Raw genomic sequence first — 25,596 nt, forward strand, 5'->3', positions numbered from 1 at the left:
AAACACCACAGGACCAAGCCTATATCCCTGGGGTACTCCACTGGAGAGCTTTTGCCAAGTTAACATGGAAGCATCTTTGACTGCATGTGGAGACTAGTCATCAACAAAGTTCTGAATTCATCTCATTATATTACCATCTAGTTCATCTCTCTCTACCCTTTCCACAAGAATGAGAAAATTTGCCAAACCCTTAGTAAAAGTCTCTGCTATATTTTACAATATTCCTCTGATCTACCACTTATTTAGTAACCCTGTAGAAAAAGGAAATGAGACATCATATGGCAGCTTAAAAAGCTGCATTAATCTAGCTACAATCCAGGATGAGGTAGTGTCATTGTACTTGACACTGTTTAGACCATATCTGGGGTATTATGTTGAATTCAGGGCATCGGTTTAAGGCAGGGGTGGGGAACCTGTGGCCTTGAGGCCACATGTGGCCTTCTAGGTCCTTGGGTGTGGCCTTTTGACTGAGCCCAAATTTTACAGAACAAATCCTTTTTTTTTAATTAATTTTTAGTTTTCAACATTCACTTTTATAAGATTTTGAGTTCTAAAATTTCACCCCCTCCCTCCACTCCCCACTCCCAAGACAGCATGTAATCTGATATAGGTTATACATGCAGGATCATAAATAAATCCTTTTATTAAGGGGATTTGTTTTGTGAAGTTTGGCTTCAGGCAAAGGGCTGCACTTGAGGACCTAGAGGGCCACATGTGGCCTCAAGGCCACAGGTTCCCCAGCCCTGGTTTAGGGATTTATATTGATACATTAAGGATTGTCTAGAGGAGGGGAACTAGGATGGTGAGGCTAGATAGTATGCAATTCAATGATCACTGGAGAGAACTGGAAATGTTTAATATGGAAAAGACATGATATCTGTGTTCAAGTACTTGAAATGCTGTTATGTAGAAATGGGCTTAGACATGTCCTTTTTGGTCCCAGAAGACAAAAATAGGAGCAGCAAGTAGAATTGCAGAGGCAGAATCAAGCTTAATGTAATAATCAGAGCTGCCCAACAGCAGATTAAGTGTTCTCAGGAGGCAGGTTTCCTATCATTGGAGGTTTTCAAGTAGAAGCAGAACTCATCAAGTCTGCTTTACAGAGAGATTACTAATTAAGTTCAAGTAGTACTAGGTAAGGTCTGGAGGAGGGAATCCTCAAATACTAGGACTCTAAAGACCTGGGTTCAAGTTCCAGCCCTTCTATTACTATGTGACCTTGAGTTGGTCACTCAAACTCTGGACTTTTTTTTTCCCTTTGTAAACTAAACATGGTGGGCTAGATAATTTCCCTTCTAGCTCCAAATTCTAGATAACTACTCCATACAAAGACTAAAGAGAAGGCTAGCATGGTTTCCTGTTCTTCAGATATAGAAGACAAAGCCCACCTTCCTAGGATGAGTTCCTGAGAGAAGTATTTCTTGGAAATACACTAATACATGAGGATCAGTTTTAGCTGACCACCAAACAAGACAGTGATAGAGGCCCTTTTAAGGTACTACATCCTACCTGGATTTTCTTGCTCTATTCAAATAAAGCACCATTATTCTTAATGAGTTTGAAACAAGGGAATGGAAAAAGGGTGATAAGAATCACCCAGAGCTGGAAAGCCCCAACACTGCCATACACAAATGCCAGATACTGCTTTCTGATAGAGGTAATGGCTATACTGTGGGTGTAATTCACTGCTCCTTTGCCCGTGAATGAGTTAAGAAACAGTAGTCAGTTACAGGGTATTTATTACTGACAGCATGGATAGGATGAAGATAGCTGGAAAAGGGTAGAGGAAATTGTGCAGGAAGTCTTTTTTTGGTTATTCAAACCTGTGATTTCACTGACTTGAGGAACTCCTGTCATGTAAAATAGCATTAAGTTGCTTGGCAGTTCTGAGATGTTGAGTGACTTACTAATTTTATACTGCTAGTGTCAGATGCAGAATCTGAATCCAGGTTTTCCTGAATCCAAAGTCAATTCTCAATCTACATCAACATGATGTTAATTAAGCAAAGTCATGGAGTTGGGAAATTACTGGATATCTCTCTATCTAGTTGACCTGATTACACTTCGAAATCAACATGTCCAAAATTGAACTCATCTTTCTTGCAAAAATGTCCCCTTAGGAATTTTCTTTTTAAATAACACCATCGTCCTCCTGGTCACCCTTGGGATCATCTTTACTCTTCCTCCTCCCTCATTCAACATATCAAACTTGTTCTAAGTCCTGTAGGTTCTATATTCCCAACAACTCTCTCATCTACCCTCTCTCACTTCAACCATTACACTTCACATCCTCATCTCTTTTCCTCTTGATTACTGTAATGATCTATTTAGTCTTCTTGTCTCCAATCTATCCTCTCCAACACATATTTCGCATCAAATTCCACCTCAGATACTTGCTAGATGTGTGACCCTGAGCAGGACACTTTGGGCTGCAGTTTCCTGATCTATACAATGAAAGGATTGCACTTGATGGATCCTAAGGTTCCTTCCAGCTCTAAATCTATGATCCTATAATCTTCTTAATGGATTTCTCTTACTGTGCTTTCATTCAAAAACCTTCAGTGATTATCCACTGCCTATTGAGTAAAGCTGGCACCTTGTTTCACAATACTCTCTTTCAAATATTGCATGATCCAGTCAAATCCTCTTCTGTCTTTGTCAAATGTCTTTCCCGATGCCTAGAAATGACCCCTTGATTTTCTATCTTCAGTTGTTGAAGTCATTTTTCTTCCTTCAAGAATCAACTCCATTCTACCTTCTCTACCTTACATGAAGGCTTCCCTAAAACCCCAGAGATAGAAGATTCTGTCATCTCTCCTCAAATTTCCCACTTCACACAGATTTCTCCTTGGCACTTAATTATTATATCACTGTTACTTGTGTTTGGATTATCCCCCACTCCGTTTGATTGTGAGCTCTTTGAAAATAAAGTGTTTGTCATCTTTGTATTCTCAGTGCCTAAAGAATATGTCTATATGTGTATATATTTTATATGTGTGTGTGTGTGTGTGTGTCTTCTACTATACATAGTGGATAAATTCATCAAATTGAATCTAATTCTAACAGACACCCTTTCTTCAATAAAGACCCATTTGAAAGATGGGGAAAAAACTTGAGGCATAAGAGTAATGAGATAGGTTGCCTGAGGTCACATAGTGAATGAATGGTGAAGACAGGGCATAAACTCAAGCCTTCTGACTCCATATCCAGTGTTCTTCCTACTACAACCCATTAAACTATAACAGAAGAACTATCCATATCCACTGCATCAGCAGTATTCTTTTCACCATTTATTCTCTTTAAATAAGGGAATATCTATAACTGAACATTTTCTGCAAGTATCACATTCATAAGATCTTTTTTCCCATGTGAATTCTCTCATGTCTTTTAAGGCTTTTGCTCAAGAAAAAGGATTTTCCACATTCACTGCATACAAAAGATTTCTTTCCCATATGAATGAACTGATGTTCAATAAGGGACGAGTTATGAGGGAAGATTTTCCCACATACTTTACATTCATAAGGTTTCTTCCTATCATGAATAAACTGATGATAAATAAGGCAAGAATTCCGACTGAAGGCTTTCCCACATTCATTACATATATAATTGTTCCCTTCAGGATGCATTCTCTGGTGGTAAGAAAGACCAGATTTCTGAATGAAGGCCTTCCTACATTCATGACATTCATAGGGCTTCTCTCCAGTGTGAATTCTCTGGTGTTTATTAAGCTGTGTTCTCTGACTGAAGGCCTTCCCACACTCCTTACATTCATAGGGTTTTTCTCCAGTATGAATCCTCTGATGTTGACTAAGGGATGATCGGTCACTGAAGGATTTCTCACATTTGCTACATTCATAAGGCTTCTCCCCAGTGTGGATTCTTAGATGTTGAGTGAGATGTGTGCGCCTACAGAAGGCCTTCCCACATTCAGTACATTTATAGGGTTTTTCTCCAGTATGAATTCTCTGATGTTGAGTAAGTGATGAACTTCGGCTGAAAGCTTTCCCACATTCATGGCATTCATAAGGTTTTTCTCCAGTATGTATCCGGCAGTGTTCAATCAGGTGTGCTTCAATACTGAAGGCTTTTCCACAATCATTACATTTGTAGCCATTCTCTCCATGGTGAATTACCTGATGGTGAATAAGGCTAGACCTCTGACTGAAGGTCTTCCCACATTCAAGACATTCATAGGGTCTCTCCCCAGTGTGAATTCGCTCATGAACAGTAAGGTTTGTTTTCCGACTGAAGGCTTTCCTACATTCCTTACATTCATAGGGCTTCTCTCCAGTATGAATTCGCTGATGGTTAATAAGGGATGAGCTATCTCGAAAGGCTTTCTCACATTCATTGCATTCATAGGGCTTCTCACCAGTATGAATTCTCCGATGTGGAGTAAGGCGTGCTCTCTTACTGAAAGACTTTCCACAATCTGTACATTTATAGGGTTTCTCTCCAGTATGAATTCTTTGATGTTCAATGAGGGATGAGCTGTCACTCAAGGCCTTCCCACATTCTCTGCATTCATAGGGCTTTTCTCCAGTATGAAATCTCTTATGTCTATTAAGTTGTGTTCGGGTCCTGAAGGTCTTCCCACATTCATTACATTTATGAGGTTTCTCACCTGTATGAATTTTCTGATGTTGAATAAGATATGGTTTGTGGCTAAATGCTTTCCCACATTCATTGCATTCATAGGGTTTCTCTCCAGTATGCTTTCGGTGATGTTCAATAAGGCTTCCACCAGTATTGAAGGCCTTTCCACATTCATTACATTTATATGGGCTCCCTCCAGGATGAATTTTCTGGTGGTGAATAAGACCAGACCTCTGACTGAAGGACCTCCAACACTCACGACATTCATGGCATTTCTCTCCAGTATGAATTCCCTGATGTACATTGACATTTGCTCTCTGATTGAATGCTTTCTCATGTTCTTTATATTCACAGGATTTCTCTCCAGTATTAATTCTTTGTGATTTTATAAGAAATGAGCTGTGGCTCAAGTCCTTCTCATATTCACTGCAGTCATAAGGTTTCTCTCCAGCATGTATTTGATAATGTTCACCAAGTCCTACATTAATAGTAAAGGGTTGCCCACATTCCTCACATTGGCAGAGTTTCTCTTTTCCATTTAGTGTCTGAGGTTGAGTAAGGGCTGTGTGATGACTAAAGAAATTCTCACATTCACTGGGATTCCAATATTTTGTCTGTTTGCAGATGCCTTGATTGAAGGTTCTGTCAAATTCATTGTATTCATGGCCTTTCTCTGCAGTGAAGTTTTTTTTATTAGAGATTTTCACTTGGAAATCATTTTCCTGGAAATAAGACTTTCTTTGGGTCTCTTCTGCAAAGTTCTCCTTTTGGCTCAAAGACCTGCTCCCCTGTTTAGGAGCTTTTCCAAACATGCAACCCCGGTGGAAAACTACTCTGTTGAGTGCCTCCACTAATCTCTCTGGTTGACCTACGTCTTCAGTAAAGTCCTTCGTTTGAGGTGACCTTTGGGTCTGGCACTTAGTCTTCCAGTCTGAAAAAAAAATGAGAATACAAATCATAAGAATTTTGATGTTGGAATGGATAGAAAGAAAGACTTCATAAACTTAATCCAACCCTTATGGAAAGAAGTAATCCTTCATTTGTAACATGGAGTTCACATGTCATTTGAATGGAAAAGATTTCTAGAGATTATCTAGTTCAAATAATACAGGTAGGTCCATGGCTATCTTTGTATTCTCAGTGCCTAAAACAAGGCACTATACACTTCATTTTACAGAGAGGAAAACTGAGGCCCAGAGAGGTTACCTGACTTACCTAAGGCCACACATTGAGTTACCTTGTGACTTTTGGTAAGGAAGAGCCTAGTGGGGGAATATTCATCTTCCTCCTCTGAGAAAGGTCACAGAATCCTAAGTAAAGACTGTTCTTGATTTGGAGATGCCAAAACCCCAACCTCTGCCCATCAAACACGTCCAATATATCAAAGATGGTCATATTTCAATGAATAGGTAGGCTGGCAGTTGCAGTGATTCATATGTGCATGGAACACACTCACCTGGACAGGTGCCTTCCAAGACCACTCCTTTTTCAGTTTCTTGGGGATAAGGCATTTGCAACTCTTCCCCCTGCTCCAACCAGGAGATCATGACTGGTTTGGAATCCACAAGTCCTGTTTTTAGGGAAAGAAACAAGAGAACTCTGTGTGTGTAAAAAGTAGAAAATAAAAGGCTTCAGGATTGTGTTTCAAAGTGGGATGGTAGAATGATCCATGTGGCAGTATTGCACAATGGAGAGAGCTCTGCCCTAGAACTTAGAAAACCTGGGTTTGAGCCCTGGTTCTGTCACCAGGTCAATCGTTACCTAGACAAATCAAAGAATCATACAATCTTTGGAAAGTGGAAGGGGCATGACAGGTTCATTCATTCAAACTTACCCCAAAACATGAATTCCCCCTAAATCACATATCCCAAGCAGCTAATCTACTTTCTACTTGGAGACTCCCAATAAGTGGAAAGTTGAAATGGGCTCAGACCCCATATGCTCTTATTTGTAAGGGGCTTGGTATAACACAAGAAGAAATACTGGAGTGAGACACAGGTTTGGATCCCAACTCTGCACCGACTCATTGTATGACTTTCTTCTTCCCTTGGCCCTCAACTTTCACATCAGATTAAATTATCTCAAAGTGCCTTTCTAAGCCTAAGATCCTATGACAGGTAAGATATTACAAAGAAATTTAGCTTGCCTTTCCCAGCCAGAAGGATAGGATTCTCTATCTTACAGAGATTTCTGCACTGGGGCCTTGCCAGAAAGTCCCTTGCTGGCCTGGGATGAGGAAGGGCCAGAAAGAGAATTTGCAGGTTTCTAAGTCTATTCTGGGATCCTTTTTACTTGGTTACAAGAATCAGATATCACTGTCTCTGACTACAAAGATGATTAGGATTCTTGGAAGACTGAACTGCTTTGGCTAAGTAAAGTGGAAGCCCCAAAATATATGATAACAGGCGCCCTCAAAGGAAGACCTGATTCACAAAGGGAAGGCAATCTTACCTAAGGAGACCAGGTTCCTATAGTTCTCCAACATCACATCCTTGTAGAGGTCCCTCTGAAGAGGGTCCAGGTGTTCCCACTCCTCTTGGGTAAAGTCCACAGTCACCTCCTTGAATGTCACTGCTTCCTGAAACACCAGATTCCTGCTGGCCCAGGGGCCATCCCCCAACATGCCCCTAGTGGGGTAGGCTGGAATTAGCAGGACTCCCCTGGAGCAGGGGAGGTAGATGTAATGTAGAGTATGGTATAGTGGAAAGAGTGCTGGGGCTTGGAGTCAGGAGACATCTGGTTTTGAATCCCACCTCTGATATATCCTACATGTGCACCCATGGGCAAATATTTAATCTTTCTGAGCTTCAGTTGTAAAATGGTGATAATATCTCAAATGCCTCTTTCACAGAGACTCAAATGAAATGATATATATGTAAAATGCTTTGCACACCTCACAGTCTCATGTAAGCATTGGTTGCTATTACTATTTCTATGGGATAGATAAGAACTAGATCTAAGAGTGTCTAGAAGGGAAGAATGACCTGAGGTAGATTATGACTGGCAGGATTGTGAACTCTTTCAAGATAATCAAGTTCTGCCATGAATTTACTTGACAAACTTAGACAAATCATTTGACTTACTCTGCCTTAGTTAACTCATCGATTGAATAAGGGTGTTGAACTAAAAATCTCTTCCTCATTCTCTGACAGAGATAGAAGTAGGGCTCAAAGCCACATTCTCCGGCAGACATCTAGGCAGGTAGTGTGGACCCAATCTTATCAGAATCCTTTGCTCAAAGAAGCTAACATGCCAGAGCACCCTCTTGCCTTCTGTTCCCTCCTACCATCCTCACATGTGTAATGTACAACATAATTCCTATATTCAAGGCCTAGACTGGCTCTCAGAGATCATTTACTGTCCTTCAGCCTCTCTTATTTTTGCAGAGAAAGAAAACATAGTCTAGAGAGAGGGAAAGTGACTTACTCAGGGTCACACAGCTTGTCAAAGACAGCCTTGAACTCTGACCTCCTGGCTCCCAAGTCCTAGACTTTTTTCATCAAAACACACTGTCTCCCATGGAGACCAATGTTCATCAGGATAGGCCTAGCCTCCCCAAGCTGAAGACAAAGATTTGGGACTCAGGAACTTGGGAAGAGACACTCAAGAATGAAGAAGCAAAACATGTCCATGCTTGGGGATCTGGGACACTGTTCAGGAGAGATGATAGAGAACCCAACTTACCCAGGAAGTGATAGAGCTGGCAGCCATTGCCTCCTCTTCTGTGGTCCACTTTTGGGGAAGGGAGGACTTCAGAGGCCATGGAGCTATTGGGGATAAAAGTTATGGTGAGGGAGAACACTCTAGCCTTGTGCCTCCAGACTCCCCTGGGCAGAAATCCCCTCAAATCTATTTTTAACCCATCCCTTGGCTCCTCTCCAGGTCAGAAATGAGGCCCACAGTCACTGTGACTGGTTCTGCCCTGGAGTCCCAGTAAGATCAATCTATTACTATTCATTCAATTCAGGTCAACCAACAAATATTCATGATAAGGACTGTGGCATGAAAAGCACTGTGTTACACATCACAATCTAGTAGGAAAGACAAGACAGGGAAAGAAACTGCTTAGAAACCAGAATGTGAAACATGCAGAGAAGTCAAGTAGATATGAAAGAATTAGGAGAGACACCCATTCAGGGATATCAGGGAAGGCTTCCTGAAAGTGGCGGCATTCAAACTGGTTCAAGAAAAAAAGAAATAAAAGACTCCAGCAGGTAGATATAGACGGTGAAGAGAGGACAAGAAGGCCCCTGAAAATAGTGAGTCTCCAGTCTGGGTTAAGTAGAACATGAGGGAGTATGTGTTATATGTGGGGGAGAGGGAGGCAGAGGGGAAAGTTGGGTGATGTTAAGAGGGACGGTTATAAAGTATGAGACTGCTGTAGAAGAAAGTTAACATGACAATGGAAACCTGGCCTTGGGTGAGAGCTGTGGCACACTGAGAAGACAGATGTGAGATGTTAAGGAAGAAATAAGAGGAATGGGAGATGGGTTAGATAGTGACACTATTAACACAGAGACACTAAGGCAGAGGTAGGGGGGCATAGGCTTTGGGGAGAAGATAATGAGCTCAGTTTGAGACATCCAGGTGAAGAGATATAGAAGGCAATGGGAAACGTTGGCATGAAGTGTTGGGTAGAAACTGACAGTGAATTTAGAGATTGAGAATCATCCATATGGCGGTTGTAACTGAATACATGGAAATGAATGAGATCACCAAGGAAGAATATAGAGAAACAAATCAATAACTTAACTTTGCAAAATACCTACATTTAAAGAAGTAGGAAGAGGACAAGCTACAGGCTGATAAATTTTTCAGTGACGATAATTCAGGAAAGCTGTAGACTAAGGCATGGAGAAGTATCAGCAAAGGATAGAAGGAATGAATGGTCATCAATGCAATAGGATCCATTTGGTAATAGTTACAAAAAAGTAAAGAAGATCAATGGGATGGACTAGACAAAGATAAATGAATTAAAAAACCCAATTCTGATACACCCCAACACAAAATACTTATGAAAGAACTCTCTATTTGATGAGTTGCTGGGATAATTGGAAAGTGGACTTGTAGAAATTAGGCTTAGAACAGTATCTTAAACCATATATCACAATAAGTTCAAAATGGATATATAAGCTGAAAACTTAGAATAATACAATCCAAAAAAATTAGCAGAAAAACAGGTCATATACTTTTCAGAGGCATGGATAAACAAGGGTCAGAGGGAAATAAATAAAGTAGGTATTTTGAGTACATGAAATTGAAAAGCTTTTGCAGAAACAAAATTAACACATCTAGGACAAGAAGGGAAAGAATAAATTGTGCAAAAATCTTTGAATCAAATATCTCTGAAAAGGATTTGATATCTCAGCCATAGAGACAACAAATAGAAATATATAAGACCAAAAGTCATTTCCCAATAGAGAAGTAATCAGGGGATATGAACAAACAGTTCTCAAAAGAATTGTAAACTAATTACATCCATATAAAAATGTTCCAAATCACTAATAAGAGAAATGCAAATCAAAATATACCTGATCCATTCAGTCAACAAGCATTTACTAAGCACTTATTATTTGCCAAGCTCTGTATTAACTTCTAGAAATAGTAATATTTTTTTAAAAAAAGATAAAACATGGTCCTTGCCATCAAGGAATTCACATTCTAATGAAATGGGAAATGAGATGAATTGTGAAAAAACATACAAATAACTTGCTGAAAGTGTGTTTTTGGGAAGGCATAATTAACTCCATTTTGTTCTCTATTAGCCATTTTGCTGTGTCTGACCCCTACATGAACTGCAGGAGAGACTGCAACAACTGTTCTCTTTACTGTCTTCTTTCCTTCTCTAACTGGTTCAAAAACAGTTAATTGCCAGAAAAAGAGGATTTCAACATCCTAAAGAATGTTCCCTTTCCTTTCGTACTCTGACAGGGAGGATGTCTGATTTAGTCCAACGAGCTATACTAACAAGGACATATCCTTTCTCAATCTCCTGTAGCCAATGATATACATTGTTCTTAATAAGCACACCTTAAAAAATTTTTGTATGACCAGCTGCACTATAACGAGAGCCATCTTTCCTTCGTCTCATGCAATGTATAAATAATACTAGCTGAGTTGTGAAAGACATACATTTCCATCAACAGCTGGTGAAGTGTCACGCTAAGTGAATAAACTGCAGTAAATTCCATTTCTGATTCATGCTGGCTTACTGACAGTAGCCAGTCAAACAAAACATGCAACAAACTATACATAAAAAGTAATCTTAGACAAAAGGCCTCCTGCAGAAGGTAAGATATCAGCTGAATCATCAAGGAAGCCAGGAGGTGATGGTGAGAGGACGTTCCAGGCACAGGAGACAGCCACTTAAAAAGCACCAGGCCAAGAGATGTCTTGTCCTATGTGACGAACATCAAGGCCACCGTCCTGGACTGTGCAGTATATGGATGGGAGTAGAGTGTAAGAAGACTGGAAAGGTGGTAAGGGGCCAGGCTGTGAAGACCTTTATAGACCAAAAAGAGATTTGATATTTGATTCCAGGGGTAACAGGGAGCTACTGTACGTGAACAGGGGGTGACACAGTCAGATGTGTGCTTTAGGAAAAATCACTTTGTCAAATGAGTGGAGGATGGACTGGAGTGGGGAGAGACTGGAAGCAGAAGTCTATTGCAATAGTCTAAGAATGAGATGATGAAGGCCTGACATAGGATTGTGGTTGTGTGACTGGAAAAAGGGGACATATAGAAGAGATGCTGAAGACAGAAAAGACTTGACAACAGAATACATATATGGGGTAAGTGCGAAAGGAGTTGAGAATAACACTTAGGTTGGGGGCCTGGGTGGTGGGTGGCTAGGAGGATAGTGGTATCCTTGACAGTAATAGAAAAGAAGGGAAGAGGGGAGGGTTTTGGGTGGGGTGGAAATAATGGAGTTCTATTTTGGAAATGTTGAGTTTGAGATGTTAGTCCAAGATGTTCAAAAGGCAGTTGGTGATGGGAGACTAGTTCGAGGGAAAGACTAGGGCTGAGTATACAGATTTAAATATATAGATCTGCATAGAGAGGATCATGGAACCCATAGGAAGTGATGAGATCACCAGGTGAGATAATATAGAGAAAGAAGAGAAAAGAGGCCAGAACAGACTCTTGAGGGATGCTTATGATTGGTGGATATGACCTAGATGGAAATGAAGAAGAAAAGGAATGGTCAGACAGGTACAAGGAGAATCAGGACAGAGAAGTGTCACAAAAACCTAGAGAACCGAAAGTATTCAGAAGAGGTGACCAACAAGAGGGTTTCATCTTGCACTCAGGAAATTTGCAAAGATGAAAGATGGGAACAGTCGATGTCTGAGGAAGTGTGGAAAGACTAACATAGTAATGCATTGTTATTGGAGCTGTGAATCCGTACAGCCACTCTGGAAAGCAATCTGGAATTATGAAAGTAAAATGGTCAAAATGTCAATATCTTTTGCCCCGGAGATTCCACTGTTATGAATATTCATTGACACAAAGGAAGGCTGCAAGTACACTAAAATATGGGGCAACTAGGCGGCATGGTGGATAGAGTGCTGGGCCTGGAGTCAGAAAGACCTGAGTTCAAATCTGCCCTCAGATACTTACTAGCTATGTGGCCCTGGCCAAGTCTCTTAACCTTGTTTACCTCAATCTCCATATCCATAAAATGAGCTGGAGAAGGAAATGCCAATCCACCCCAGCAGCTTTACCAAAACCCCCCTAAAAGGGATCACAAAGAGTTGGAACAACAACAACAAAAACCCACTAAAATATTTATAGTAGTACTTTTTTGGTGTGGTAGCAAAGAATTAGAAACAAAGCAGATGAACATCAGATGGGGGAATGTCTAAATAAATTGTGGTATATGAACGTAATGGATTATTATTGCGCTGTAAGAAGAAACAGACATGACAAATACAGAGAAGTACGGGATTTTATATGAAGTGAAGCAAGATGAACTAAATAGAGCCAGAAAAACAATAGACACAGTGACTACAACAGTGCTGATGGAAAGAGCCATCGCCATTTATTGACAAGGAGGTCATTAGTGACCTAGCAGAGAGCTTTTCCATGAGATCACAGATTCTGAAGGGAATGAAGGAGCCATCTGGTCCAATCCCCACATTTTACAGGAAAGGAAACTGAGGCCCAGGGCAGTCAAGTGAATTGCTCAAAGTCACACATAATAAGCATCAGAGGTAGGATTTCAATCCTGGTCCTCCAAAGCCAATGCTCCTTAAGGGTGACAGATCGCAAGAAGTTAAGGAGGAAATGGAGGCAGAAAGTGGAAACCACTCTTTTTAGAATTATAGTGGTGGAGAAGGGAGAAATAGGCCAGTAACTTGAAGAGATGGCAGGGTCCAGAAAAGGGTTTTGGTTTTTTTTTTTTTGGATAGGGAAAGGAAAGATATGTCTTGGATATGTTTGTAGGCTTGCGGGAAGGTGACAACAGAGAAGGAAAATTTGAAAATGAATAAGAGAGAGGCGGTGACTGATGAAACAAGGTCACAGAGGTGATGTAAGAAGAAAACATTGATCATACAGATGAAAGGGTTAGTTTAGCCAAGAGGGACACCACTTTCATTGAGACTAGAGGGAAGGGGAGATTAGTAAGGACAATATGTATAGGATCACCAAGGTGCGGAGCTGAGGGAATTCACATCTGAGAGCATCAATATTCTCAGAAAAGAAGCTGAAAGTAAGATGATGGGGATGAAGAGACTAAAGGAGAACAGAGAAGGTCTGGAACAGCTGTTGTGGGGAGTGTGATATAAAATCAATAAGAAATGAATAAAATAACCACCACCAAGTGGTGAGAGCCTAGTTGAGATTAGATAGCATAAATATAAATAAAATCAGACAATTGATCAGAATTTCTTGGGGGGGGGGGGAAGGGTTCCTGCACCTTTTGGATAGGAGGTAAATGCTTGGACTTAACAAATGTGGAAGGTCAACGGGGTGGAAGACGAGGTTATAGATACAGTTGCTGTGTAGAGGGCATCGGTGAAGTGATTAATAATATAAAGTATGATTAAAGACAGAATCATAGACTACTGGAGCTGGAAGGAACTAGACAAACTATCTAGCTTTCATTTTGCAGAAAAGGAACGCAAGGCCAATAAAGAAGTCGTTTGCTTTAGGTGTTATATCGAGTCAATGGCAAAGCCTCGCCTGGAACTCAAGTCTCCTGATTTCTGGCCTAGGAATATTTTCTCTCAATATCCTTGTTTCACTACATACAAAACAGCTAGATTCATCTTCTTATCAATAAAAATGTATATCCATATCCCATATATATCCTGTAACAAAAATCCCAAAATATAAGGCCCATTTACAAAAAAACACATTTATCCAAAAAGGAACACACACAAACACATTAGCACACTGAATACAGAAGGCAACAATAAATGTCTCTTGAATGAACCAATCAACAAGCGCTTATTAAGCACCTACTACGTATGTGTTAGTCACTCGAGATACAAATACACAGAATGAAAAAATCCCTACTGGCAAGGAGCTTCAAGCTTAAAATGTTGATAATTCACATTTAGAATGCTTTATCTAAATGTATATCTATGTAAGACAGTTTCACAGATATAAAAAAATATGCAAGAAGCACACAAAGACCAGCAGCTATGCAAATTTTATCAACGAACAAAAATATATGTATAAATACACATTCATTAACAAATACAGTCACATAGCTAAACAAAGTTCCATAAAGACCTACACAATGGAAGTGACAGCCCCAGGTCACAGGCAGATTAGAAGCCAAGAAATCTAGGTATCAGGGTGTCCACCCTGGGGCCCTCATCCCTTTCTGCTTTCTCCTCCCTGGGATCCCACCATCCCATTAGGTAAACCTTTAGGTAAAAGAAGGGCAAAAGGGAAGAGGAAGGAAGAGCTGTAATAAAAAGACTGTAAGTGTCCTGGGGAAAGGGAAGAAAGAGGTTGTGAGGAATGGAGGCTAAAGGGGTACATAGAATCCACTTTGCCCCTTCTCCACGAGTAAAGGCCTGTGCAAGCCTTCTCTACCGCCTCTGAGAGAGGCTGCCCATTGGCCAGGTTCAAATGAGTCAGTGAGTCAGTGATAATTAAAGATTCCTGATTTTTTGCAGTACTCTTTTCCAGCCACTCTGGAGACCTCCAGCCCAGGAGTCTTTCTTTATACCTACTTTGTTGCATACAATAGAGCCTAATGGGAAAGTCTAGAAGGTGCAGGTACAGAAGCCCTGGTAGAGCTTCCAGATCTTGTTACTGGGCCTCCCATTTCCACAGAACTCAGAAGACCCTTATCTTCCCTCTCCCCCACCCAAGAGGATTATACTTTCCTTTCTCTACACCTGTAATTCTCACCTCTTTCCTGAAGAACAGTAATCTTATCCTCCACAGTCATTCCTCTTTGATATTTGTCTGATCCCTTGACATCACTGAGGCCCTGGTCTCCTTGGACAGGAATTACTTCAACACCAGTAGCTCCCTGATTTTCTCCTTCTTGTGCTGCTATAGTTCTGAAGAGAAGTCCTGGAGAACAGCATGCTTCCCCCGGAGGAGGATCCTGACTCCCCGGAGGCTCTCTCTTCCAATTCCATTCCGTTCTCTTCTCCATTCCAATTCTAATTTGTGAGGAATCTGGTCTGATCTGTGGAGCCAGGATGTGGGGACTCAGTGGCGGTGGCTCTTCACCTGGGAGCTTTTTTGAGGCTCTAATCTCAGTTTGAACCATAGGAAGGCCACTATAGGGCAGAGATAGGATGGAATCAGCTTATCCTGTAGACCAATGCCCAGGACTCTTGGAAGAAGGCTGAAACCCTGGAACAAAGAAATACTCCACAAGGTAACATGGTACTATGGAGTGGAAAAAGCCCCAGTCTGGAAGGTAGGGGCCCTGGGATATGATCTTGACTCTGCTGTGTGGTATTGGGTAACATACTTCCATTGAGACTTTGTTTTCCTGAGCTGCAGCATTAGTGGGCTGAACTAGATATCTTAGCTCTGTTTTTATAAAGCTGTGTCACCCAGGGCAAATTTCTTTCCCTCTCTAAGCCTCAGATTTCTCATCAGCAAAGATGAGGGGGTTGTACCTATACTCTAATAATCAGAACTGTCCAAAGGTAAAATGTACTGCTTTAGCATACAATGGGTTCCCTCTCACTAGAGGTCATCAAACAAAGGCTATGAGTCCTTGTTGGGTATATTGTAGAGCCGTAACTTTCAGTTAAAGGTTGGATTATTATAACGCCTCTGGGGACATTTCTGAATTTAAGATTCTATTACAAATTGTTGTTTAACATTTATATCATTAGTTAACTTTTCATTTGTTTGCAAGATGTGATTATAAATTCATGAAATGTTAGGGCTGGAAATTATCATAAAGATGGTTTAAAATAATGCTCAGAGAGGGGAAGTGACTTGTTTAAGGGTTCTATGGGGAACTTCTAACATGGAAACTCCTTCCACACAGATAGAGACTGTCAAGTCTTCTGTAACTTATACTTTTGGAGGGGTACTGAGGGGCTTAAATGGCTTACCCAAAGGCACAAAGCTAGAATACGCCAGAGGCAAGCCTTAAACTCAAGTCTACCGACTAAATGGTTGTCTTCTATTCTACTGCCCTTCATCATTTCATATGAAATTGCATTGATATGTAGACGTTAAATCGGCTAAATTGAAGAATTTTCAGCAATCCTGGAGCAAGAGTAGAAAAGTAAGATGACTATTTATCTATGGATATTCACAGGTAATCATAGGTAAAGGGGGTGAGGGATCCTAGGGTAGCAGCTAGTGAAACATTAAACATTTAATACTGGGAGGTGAACTGGTATAACGGAAAGAAATAAAATAAAATGCTGCAGTAGGAGTCAGAAGATTTGGGCTCAAAACCCTTGCTCAAACACATGGGGAAATCATTCCACTTTCTGCGCCTGTTTCCTTATCTGTATCTCTATGACTGCTTTACAAAGATAGATGTGACCAGTTATTTTTCCTCTCCAAAATACACACACACTAGAAGAGAAGACTGAGGATGATAGGAGGTTGGGAGAGGAAGAGCACAGAAGATGAAGGCACACCAGGATAGATAGGAAATTGGGAAAGGAGTCCAAATAGAAGACAATAGCTTTTATCTATTCAGCACCACCTCCACCCTCATTTTCTACACATCTCCCAACTAAGCCATGGAACCTGGAATCAAGAGAGACCTGGGCTAGAATTAGTATTATTCTAATTAAAGGAGTTAATACACACAAAGCACTTGGTAAAAAAGTGCTATCTACATGATAGCGGTTATTATTATTGTATGCCTCTGACACTCACTCTCTAAGACTCCGTTTCTTCACTTATAAAATGTGGTATCATAAGATCATGTCACAATTCTGGAGATAGAAAGGAATTTAGGGATAATCCAATCTATGCCTTCCTCCCCCATTTTACAGAGGAGGAAACTGAAACCCAGAAAGATTATGTGACTTGCTTAAGGATAATACAATTAAGCGGCAGAACCATTATTTCGAGCCCAGGTCATTCACTTTTAAGTGCAATGTTCCAAATTTGGTTCCTTTTCCGTTGCACCTAATTGCTGTCCCTAAAATGGGGATACCACCCACTCTATTTCAAGAGTTATTCATAAGATTATGTGAGATACTGAATTATATACTATATACTGCGCTAGGTAAAAAATGAGTTGCTATTATTAGTAGAGAGGCATCGTGGCATAACGAAGAGCCTGCTGGCCTTGGAGCCACAAAGACCTGGGTTCAAGTGCTACCTCTAACGCACACTGGCAAGTAAATCACTGAATCTCCTAGCGCTCTAGGCACCTCGGACTCTAAGTGGCAGAGGTGGTGACAATCTGCCTTGGTAGAGGGAGTTCCCTCCCATGGGAGTTACCAATAGCAATGAAATCACAGGTCGAATCCCAATCCCCGTTAGTATAGAGTAACTGCTGGTGTTGTTAATTACACTCTCCCGCCCCTTTCCAACTCACCGCCCAGCCCCTCCCCCAGGCTCCTCTTACTCCCCCTTCCAGAGCCGAGCTCCATTTCTCCAGTCCGTTCCTATGGACCCTCCCCACTCCCCGACTCTCCTCAGCTCCGTCTCCCAGCAGGACTCACCCCAGCCTACACTCGCAGCCGCTCCCAGCTAGCGGGACAAAGCACCCGTACATCAAAGCCAGGCCCGAGAGTAAATGCGCATGCGCCAGAAGGGCTGTCAGCCTACGTTTCCCGAAGGCCTCGGAGGTTGGCCGCGCCTGCGCTCTGCTCCCCATGGGATTAAGCGGAGTAGAAGGGATTGTGGGAGATGGAATTCACTACCGGGACAGTCTGGGGAGGAACTCCGAGTGCGCAGGCACTCTCATTCCCCATCCTTGTGGCTAAGGTGAGAGTGCTGGAGGAGCAGATGTTATTCTGTTTTCCCCCTCTCAGACCTTGGAGGCAGACCGTGCATTTGAAAAGGGCAATCTGGGAAGGAGGTGGAGCTCTCATGCTCCTCTGTTTGAGCTTTAAGGTCCGTAACTATCAGGTTGCAGCCTAATGTAGGGAGACCGGCTTTTCTGCTGGTCAGAGTATAGCACCACAACTATTGGGGGGTGGGGGGGAAGGGTTGGGGGAGAAAAAGGGAGGGAAGGGAACAAGTAGGTATTAAGCACCTCCTAAGTGCCAGGCTTTGTCTTAAGCGCTCTACAAATATTATCTTACCGAATTCTCTCAACAATCCTGGCAGGTCGGTGCTATTATTAGCCTCTTTTTACAGTTGCGGAAACTGAGGCAACCCAAGTTAGGTGACTTGCCCAGGGTCACACGGGTAAGAAGTGTCTGACGCTGGTTTTAAGCTCGTCTTGTTATTTCTGTGCCCGGTGCTCTAACCATCGGGCCACCAAACTGGCAATGGGGACTTTGTAGCTGGGGTGCACAATAATCTTGTTTCCTTAGATTCTTGTTTTCTTACAATTCTATATTCAGGCAAAGACAAAGAATATATTGGGAATGTTAGGAGCATTCTGATCTCTGAGTAAGCAGAATCTGGAAGGAAAAAAGACTTAATCCTAGCTTTTTTAGGGTACTCTGACTTCTTTTGTTAGATCGGTGGGGTAGCTTTTTACTAAACGATTCCAACTCTAGTCTTAAGGTTTAGGGGTACTGGGACCCCCGAAATGGCGACACGGGGACCTCCCTGAATGAATTCGACCCAAGCCTTCTTTCAACCAAAGACAAGGTTTATTAGAATACCAGTAGAGGGTGGATGTGCTTCTAAAATTCCGTCATATTGGCCAGACTATTAAGGAATCTGAGCGGGCCAGAAATTGAATCTGAACACTTTAATGGAAGAAAGATGTATCTTATGTACAGAAAGACTGGGAAGGATCTAGGAGTGGCCAAGTAGTCTGGGGTGACTGGGAGGTAACAGGGAAGGGCCAGGAACACCAGGGACCTGGACCATGTGGCCAGGGGAGAATGGGGTCTAGATAGGATCAAGGGTGGAAAGTGGGGGTGGGGGTGATCGGGAGGTAACAGACAATGAAGGGCTGGGCTAGGTTAGGGATAACAGAGAATTGGGGGATTAGGCTACAATGAAAGACCAGTTCACTAGGATGGGTCGATGCCTCAGGCAAATGCCAGAGACTTGACCCTGTAGGAAAATTCAAGGAGAGTTCAGGGGAAAGTTGGGGATGGGAGGGTTTCCAGAGCATATACCCCCATCACTAGCCTCCTAGAGGTTCTAGTCACTAGACTGTAGGAAACTGGAACTAAGATGGCCAATGAAGGGATAAACTTGAGATCAGCAGCCAGCAGAGAGTAGGCATCCAGCTCCCATTGGCTACCAGGACACCTGCAGAGCAGCTCCTATCCGGATACTAGTGGAGCGGTGTTGAAGATGCCACAGCCATCACTGAGCAAACTCAATGAGAGCAAAGCCATGATACCACATCCATATTACATCATCATGTGCGTGCCCTGGTCGTGTTGTTGAGTGATTTCAGCAGTGTCTGACTCTTCGTGACCCCATCTGGGGTATTCTTGACAAAGATACTGGAGTGGTTTGCATTTCCTTCTCCAGCTCATTTTACAGATGAGGAAACTGAGGCAAACAGGGTTAAGTAACTTGCCCAGGGTCACATAACTAATAAGTGTCTGAGGCCAGATTTGAACTCAAGATGAGTCTTCCTGATTTCAGGGTAGGCACTCCATCCACTATGCCACCTAGCTGCCCTGGTCATGCATGTTCTTTATGTACATACCCCTTATGTATGATCCCTATGCATGACCATTTTCCCCACCAATGGAGCATATATTTGTGGGAAAGTGTAACCTAGGTTTAAGAGGGGAATGTTCTAAAAAAAAAAATTTCTTACAATGCTATTTCATGAAGTACCTTTGCTTGGAAGTACTAGTGTTCTCTGGCTGACTAGAGATAAAGGAAATACTTCTGTAAGGACTTGGATTATAGCTTTTAGTGGATTTCGATCTAGAAAGTACCTTGAACCTGGGCTAAAAATTCTGGGGGCCCATGTGAGAGGGACATTTTCAGGTGTTTTGCATTTTTCCCCTTCCTGCCCTCTACATTCCAGCTAAACTGGTCTACTTGCGCTCCCCCCCCCACCCCCCATGCTTGCAAGTTACTCCATCCCCAATGTTTTAGAATCCCTAGCTTCCTCAAAGCTCAGCTCAAAGCTCACCTCAAGTATGCTAAGTCCCCTGGTTACTAGCATCACTATCCCAGTTATTGCAAGGTGTGAATATAGTCATATAGACCCTCAGCAGTGACTGCCTACGGGGCTATGTGCAGGCAGGGCTGCACCGACTCTAATATCCACATCTTCATAACAAACCCACCACCGTGCTTTAGCCTACTCCTCTTCCCTAATTATGCTGAAAGTGAGGAAAGCCCTGGATCCCTGAGAAGCCCTGAACTAAGACCCGCCCCCGTCTCTCATTTAAGCTATTCCCCTACTGGAATGCACTGCTTTACCACCTCCACCTAGAAATCCCTAGCTCCCCTCTGGCCTCATTTGAAGTCATGCCATCTGCTTTAAGAGCTCTTCCCACAATTGCTAGCGCTCCTTCCTTCCATTCCATTACTTTGTATTTTCCCAATTCTTATACGTGTTGTTTGACCGTAGCACAACCTAAGTTCCTCGAGAGCGGTGGCTGTTTCATTTTGACTTAGTACGCGCAGTACCTAGCATAAGGATTGAGTTGACGCTGCTGCAGATGTTTGCAAAGGAGAGCGGCGAAGGCCTCTGGGAAATGGAGTCGGGGCAGTACTCGAGGGCAGTCGGGTACTGTAGCTAGAGGAGGCTAGTTCGGGGCAGGGTATGCAGGAAGCGCTTAAGTAATTAATCAGACTCAATTGCTTGAGACATTAAGAGGCCGCTTGCGTACAGCAACCTCTGGACTCCATTTCCCAGAACACTCTGAGACAGCCCCTGCTTACATCACCAGAACCAATCTCCATTTTCTAGAAGCCCTCCGCAAATGTCAGCATACCCGGAGCGTCCTCGAGCGCTATGGATTCTGGGAATCGTAGTTCAGCGGCTTATTCTGCACAGGCGCAGTAGTCCGTGGAGCCGGAGCTCGGCTCTTTGTTCTTCTGGTGACTGGAAGGTGAGTCTTGTCCCTGGTCCTGGCTCCTGTGGTTTGCTTGGTTCCTAGCGTCCACCCCAGGAGTTACCGGCCTGGAGACAAACATGTCCCGGGAAGGTTTTGGATGAGGGGGTTCGTCAGGGATGTATGAGCGCGGCGGGGGATTCCGGGGTGGGGGGGGGGGAGGGGAGGAGTGTTAGACCAGGGTAGGTCTGACGTCAGCCCTCCCGCTGTGAAGGGACTTCGGAGAAGGGTGGAGCTGGAAGGGCCTGACGTCAGAGCCCAGGCTGGTCCTGGGACGGGGTGCTGGACTTGGGCTTCTGGCTGCCTGTCCGAGCTTGGACAGGTTTTGGGAGGTGCTGCTCCAGCCTCTGGGGCTGGGTGTAAGCGCCCTGTGTCCGTGTGCCTGTGTATATTTGACTGTATCATTTATCTGGAGTCCTTGGTTCGGTTCTAGGCGCCATATTTTAGGAAGGGCTTTAATAAACGAGTGGGTCCAGAGAGGGGCATCCAGGATAGGGGTGGAGATTATGCCATCGGACGAGCAGTTTGGGGGACTGGGAATATTTAGCTTTGAGAAGAAAAGATTGAAGGAAATGGGATGGCCGGTTTTAAGTATTTGAAGGGTTGGCATTCAAAGCCCTTCCTAACTTAGTGCCCCCCCCCACCTTTTAATTCTTCTCAAACCTTACACCCCACCAGATTTTTGATCTGGTGACAATGGCCTACTTGCTGTGCCTCCAACAAGGCCTTCCATCGCTTGGCTCCAGGCAGTTACACTAGCTGTGCCAGGAACCCTCTCCTTACTGTATCTTGGCTTCCCTTGCTTCATTCAGGTCCCTCCTAAAATCTCACCTTCTACAGAAAACCTTTCCCGATCCTCCCTAATACTAATACCTTCCTTCTATTGATTATCTCCTATTTATCTGTAAATGGCTTGTTTGTACATAGTTGTTTGCATCATTTATCTCCTCTATTAGAGGGCAGGAGCTGTCTTTTCCCTGTCTTAACCACAGGGCTTGTTACTCAGTAGGTACTTAATAAATACTTATTGACTGACTGAATATGGACCAAAGCCTCTTAGGATCCTTAAGTTGCCTTCAAAACTTAGCTCAAGTGACATCTACATTAAACCTTTACAGATGTCCACAGCAGCTAATAGCCACCCTCTCTATTATTTTGTATTTACTTTGCATATATTTTAATATTTATTTATATGTATACATGTCATTCCCCAAGCCTTGTGTTATCAGTCAGTCTACAAGCATTTTTTTAAGTGCTTGCTACCTGCCAGTATATGTGCTGGGCACTGAGGATACAAAGAAAGGTGAAAGATAGTCTCTGCCCTCAAAGAGCTCACAGTTTAAGAGGAGAGATAATATATAAACAACAATGTGCAAGGACAAATAGTGGATAAATTGGAGATATTCAGACAGTAAACGTTTATTAAGTGCCTTATCTGTGTCAGACACTGTGCTAAATAAACATTGGGGATACAAAGAGACTAAAGACAGTCCCTGCCCCCAAGGACCTTACAGTCCAGTGGGGGAGACAACGTGCAAAGAAGTATATACAAAGCAAGAGATATACAGGATAAATAGGAAATAATTAACAGAGGGAAGGCATTCAAATTAAGAGGGGTTGGGGAAGGCTTCCAGAGCAGATAAAGGAAGAGTTCTAGGCATGGGGCTGGGGAATGAGGGTATGGAACCGTTGGAAAAAATATTAGTAGATGGAGTGCCTTCAAGGAACAACTAGGAGACCCAGGTCACTGGGTGGAATATCTGATGGATTGTAAGGTGAGGGGTGGCTAGGTTATGAAGGGCTTTGAATGCCAAACAGAGCATAATCTTAAAGGGAAGGTACTAGCAGTGAGGAAGTTCAGGAAAAAGGCTTCTTTTAGAAGGTGGGGTTTTTTCTGGGACTTGAAGGAAACCAGGAAAACCAGGAGGCAGAGATAAGAAGGAAGAAAATGCCTTGCAATTCCTCCTTGTGTGCAGAACACCAATGAAGCCAGTGTCATTGGATTGAAGATTACATGAGATGTGGGGAGAGGAGGAAAAGGAAGGTTTAAGAAGACTGGAAAGGGACCAGGTAATGAAGTGCTTTAAAAGCCAAACAGAAGATTTTATATTTGATACTGGAGATAATAGGAAGCCACTGAATTGAATATGGGGGTGAGATGGTCAGACTTGTGCTTTAGGAAGATCAGTTTGACAGCTGAATGCAGGCTGGACTGAAATAGGAAGAGACTTAAGGCAGGGAGGCCAAAAGGTTATTGCAGTAATCCAGGTGGGAGGTGATGATGGCCTGTACTAGAAAAGTGGCAGTGTCAGAAGAGAGGAAATAGTGAGAAGTATTATAAAGGAAGAAACAACAAGACTTGGCAACAAGTCATATATGAGACGGAAGAGCTGAGAATGGCACCTAGGTTATGGGTTCACTCTTAGATGTTTTATATATTTCATAGAAGTTTTGAATGGAATTTCTCTTATTGTTGTCTTCTAAGCCTGGAGCATAATAAACACTTGACAAATGCTTACCTGCTCTTCCTTTTTCTTTCTTTCTTTTTTCTTTCTTTCTTCCTATCTATCTATCTATATCTAATTCCATCCGGTTATTCTCAGAACTTTAAAAATATTGATGATTTTTGTAGATTTATTTTGTATTTCTACCACTTTACTCAAGCCATTAACTATCGATAAGTTTCTTTTCTGCTTTTCTGGGGTTTCCTAAGTAAACCATAATGTAATCAGTATATAAGGACAATCTTGTATATATTTATGTTTATATGTATTAATAATAATAACAATAGCTAACATTTATAGAATGCTTACTGTGTGCCAGGTGCTGTGCTAAGTGCTTTACAGTGATTATCTCATGTGGTTGGCACAACAACCCAGGGAGATAGGTGCTATTATTATACCCATTTTACAGATGAAGAAACGGAGGCAAAAAAAAAAAAAAACCGTGAAGTGACTTGGCTAGGCTGACCCAGCACACAGATAGTAAGTGTCTGAGTCAGATTTAGACTCAGGTCTTTCTGACTCCAAGTCCAGAGCTCTGCTCATTGCACCACCTAACTGCTCCATTTCCATTTGTTTCTTTGCTTCTTGAGGGCAGGGTTTTGTTTTGGTCTTTGTACCTCCAGCCCCTAGCACACCATCTGTCAGGTAGTAACTGTTTGATAAATGTTTCTTGATTGACTAGAGGTTAGATGTGTTCTGCATAGACTCAGGGGCCAGAACTTCAGCTTAAGATGAAACACTTTCTAATAATTAGAGTTGTCCAAAAGTGAAATAGGGTGCCTCAGCTGATTGTGGGACCTCTTTCCCCAGAGTTCCTTGAACTAACCTAGATTACCTCTTAGGACCATTGATCTGGAGCTTGAAAAGCCCTCAGAGGCCATTTTATCCAACCCCTTCATTTTACAGGTGAGTAAATTGAGGTCCAGAGAGAGAAGTTAAATGGCTTAACCAACATCCCAGGTACATGTCAGAGGCAGGATTTGAATGCAGGTCCCCTGACTCCAGGATCAATGCTTCTTCCCTACTGCCACCTGGAATCTTCTTTAAGTATGGATTAGACCAGGGCAGCCGGGACTTAGGCTTTTATCAAAACAGTAGACAATATATTTTAATTTACCATTTTAGTTAGAGCTCTGCAGTAACTCGGCTTCCTTTACTAAAGCATTTATGTAAGTTTTTATGCTTGTAGGCAGGCCACATAAATCCGCATTTTGGACAGTCCTGGATTAGAGGATGATCTCCCAAGGCCTTTTCCATCCCTGAGAATCTGAACTCTATTTGTGCTATTCAGCCACAGCACCTAGGTCAAGGTCCCCAACCTGTTAAAGGAAGATAGGAACTAGACGTGTGACTTTGTTGGTGTAGGGAACTCCCAGGTGAGGAAACTTCACTTACTAATGCAGGTTGGCACCTTCTCTACAATGTATAGCCTTAGTGAGTACTAAGAGGTTAAATGACTACCACAGTCACACAGCTGGGCAAGATTAGAATCTCATTCTTGAACTTGAAGGTCTCTGGCTACCTCACTGTCCACTGTGCCATGCTGTCTCAGTGAAAAGAGATGACTTTATTTATAGAATCATAGGATTATAGTTCTAGGATGTGAGGTTATCTGGGCCAAACCCCTCATTTTACAGATAAGGAAACTGAGGCCCAGAAGATTTAACTGCCTTCACCAGGCTCACACAGATTGTAAACAGCAGAACTGGCAGTCAAACAGATCTCAGATTCCCATTCCCCAATACTGTTTCTGCCATATCAAAATTGTTTGTAATGTTCTTTGAACATAACTTTTTAAGACGTTTTACTGTAGCTTTTTGTTTTTATATCACATTAGTCATTTATGTGTATAGGTTCTTCCTTTTGCCCTCC

The 25,596-nt window shown here is 42.3% G+C and overlaps 2 protein-coding genes across 2 annotated transcripts in view; one reads left to right on the plus strand and one right to left on the minus strand.

Annotated features, from left to right (window-relative positions):
* Window positions 1-3,269: 3,269 nt before the first annotated feature.
* On the minus strand, window positions 3,270-17,880 carry LOC118831215 (zinc finger protein 420-like). The gene is made up of 6 exons (XM_036738470.1): window positions 17,726-17,880; window positions 14,970-15,349; window positions 8,281-8,363; window positions 7,048-7,174; window positions 6,053-6,166; window positions 3,270-5,527 (listed from the first exon to the last, which is right to left on the minus strand). Exons 1-6 carry the CDS (start codon window positions 17,878-17,880, stop codon window positions 3,348-3,350), a joined length of 3,039 nt encoding a protein of 1,012 aa, XP_036594365.1. The 3' UTR covers window positions 3,270-3,347.
* A 3,289-nt stretch (window positions 17,881-21,169) lies between these two features.
* The window catches only part of LOC118855384 (zinc finger protein 501-like), a 28,315-nt gene continuing 23,888 nt past the window's right edge, over window positions 21,170-25,596 (plus strand). The window contains exon 1 of the mRNA XM_036765484.1: window positions 21,170-21,217. The gene's annotated coding sequence lies outside the window, so the exon portion shown is untranslated. The remainder of the gene's footprint in view (window positions 21,218-25,596) is intronic.

The sequence above is a fragment of the Trichosurus vulpecula genome, chromosome 1, assembly GCF_011100635.1.
Source record: "Trichosurus vulpecula isolate mTriVul1 chromosome 1, mTriVul1.pri, whole genome shotgun sequence".
Taxonomy (NCBI): Eukaryota; Metazoa; Chordata; class Mammalia; order Diprotodontia; family Phalangeridae; genus Trichosurus; species Trichosurus vulpecula.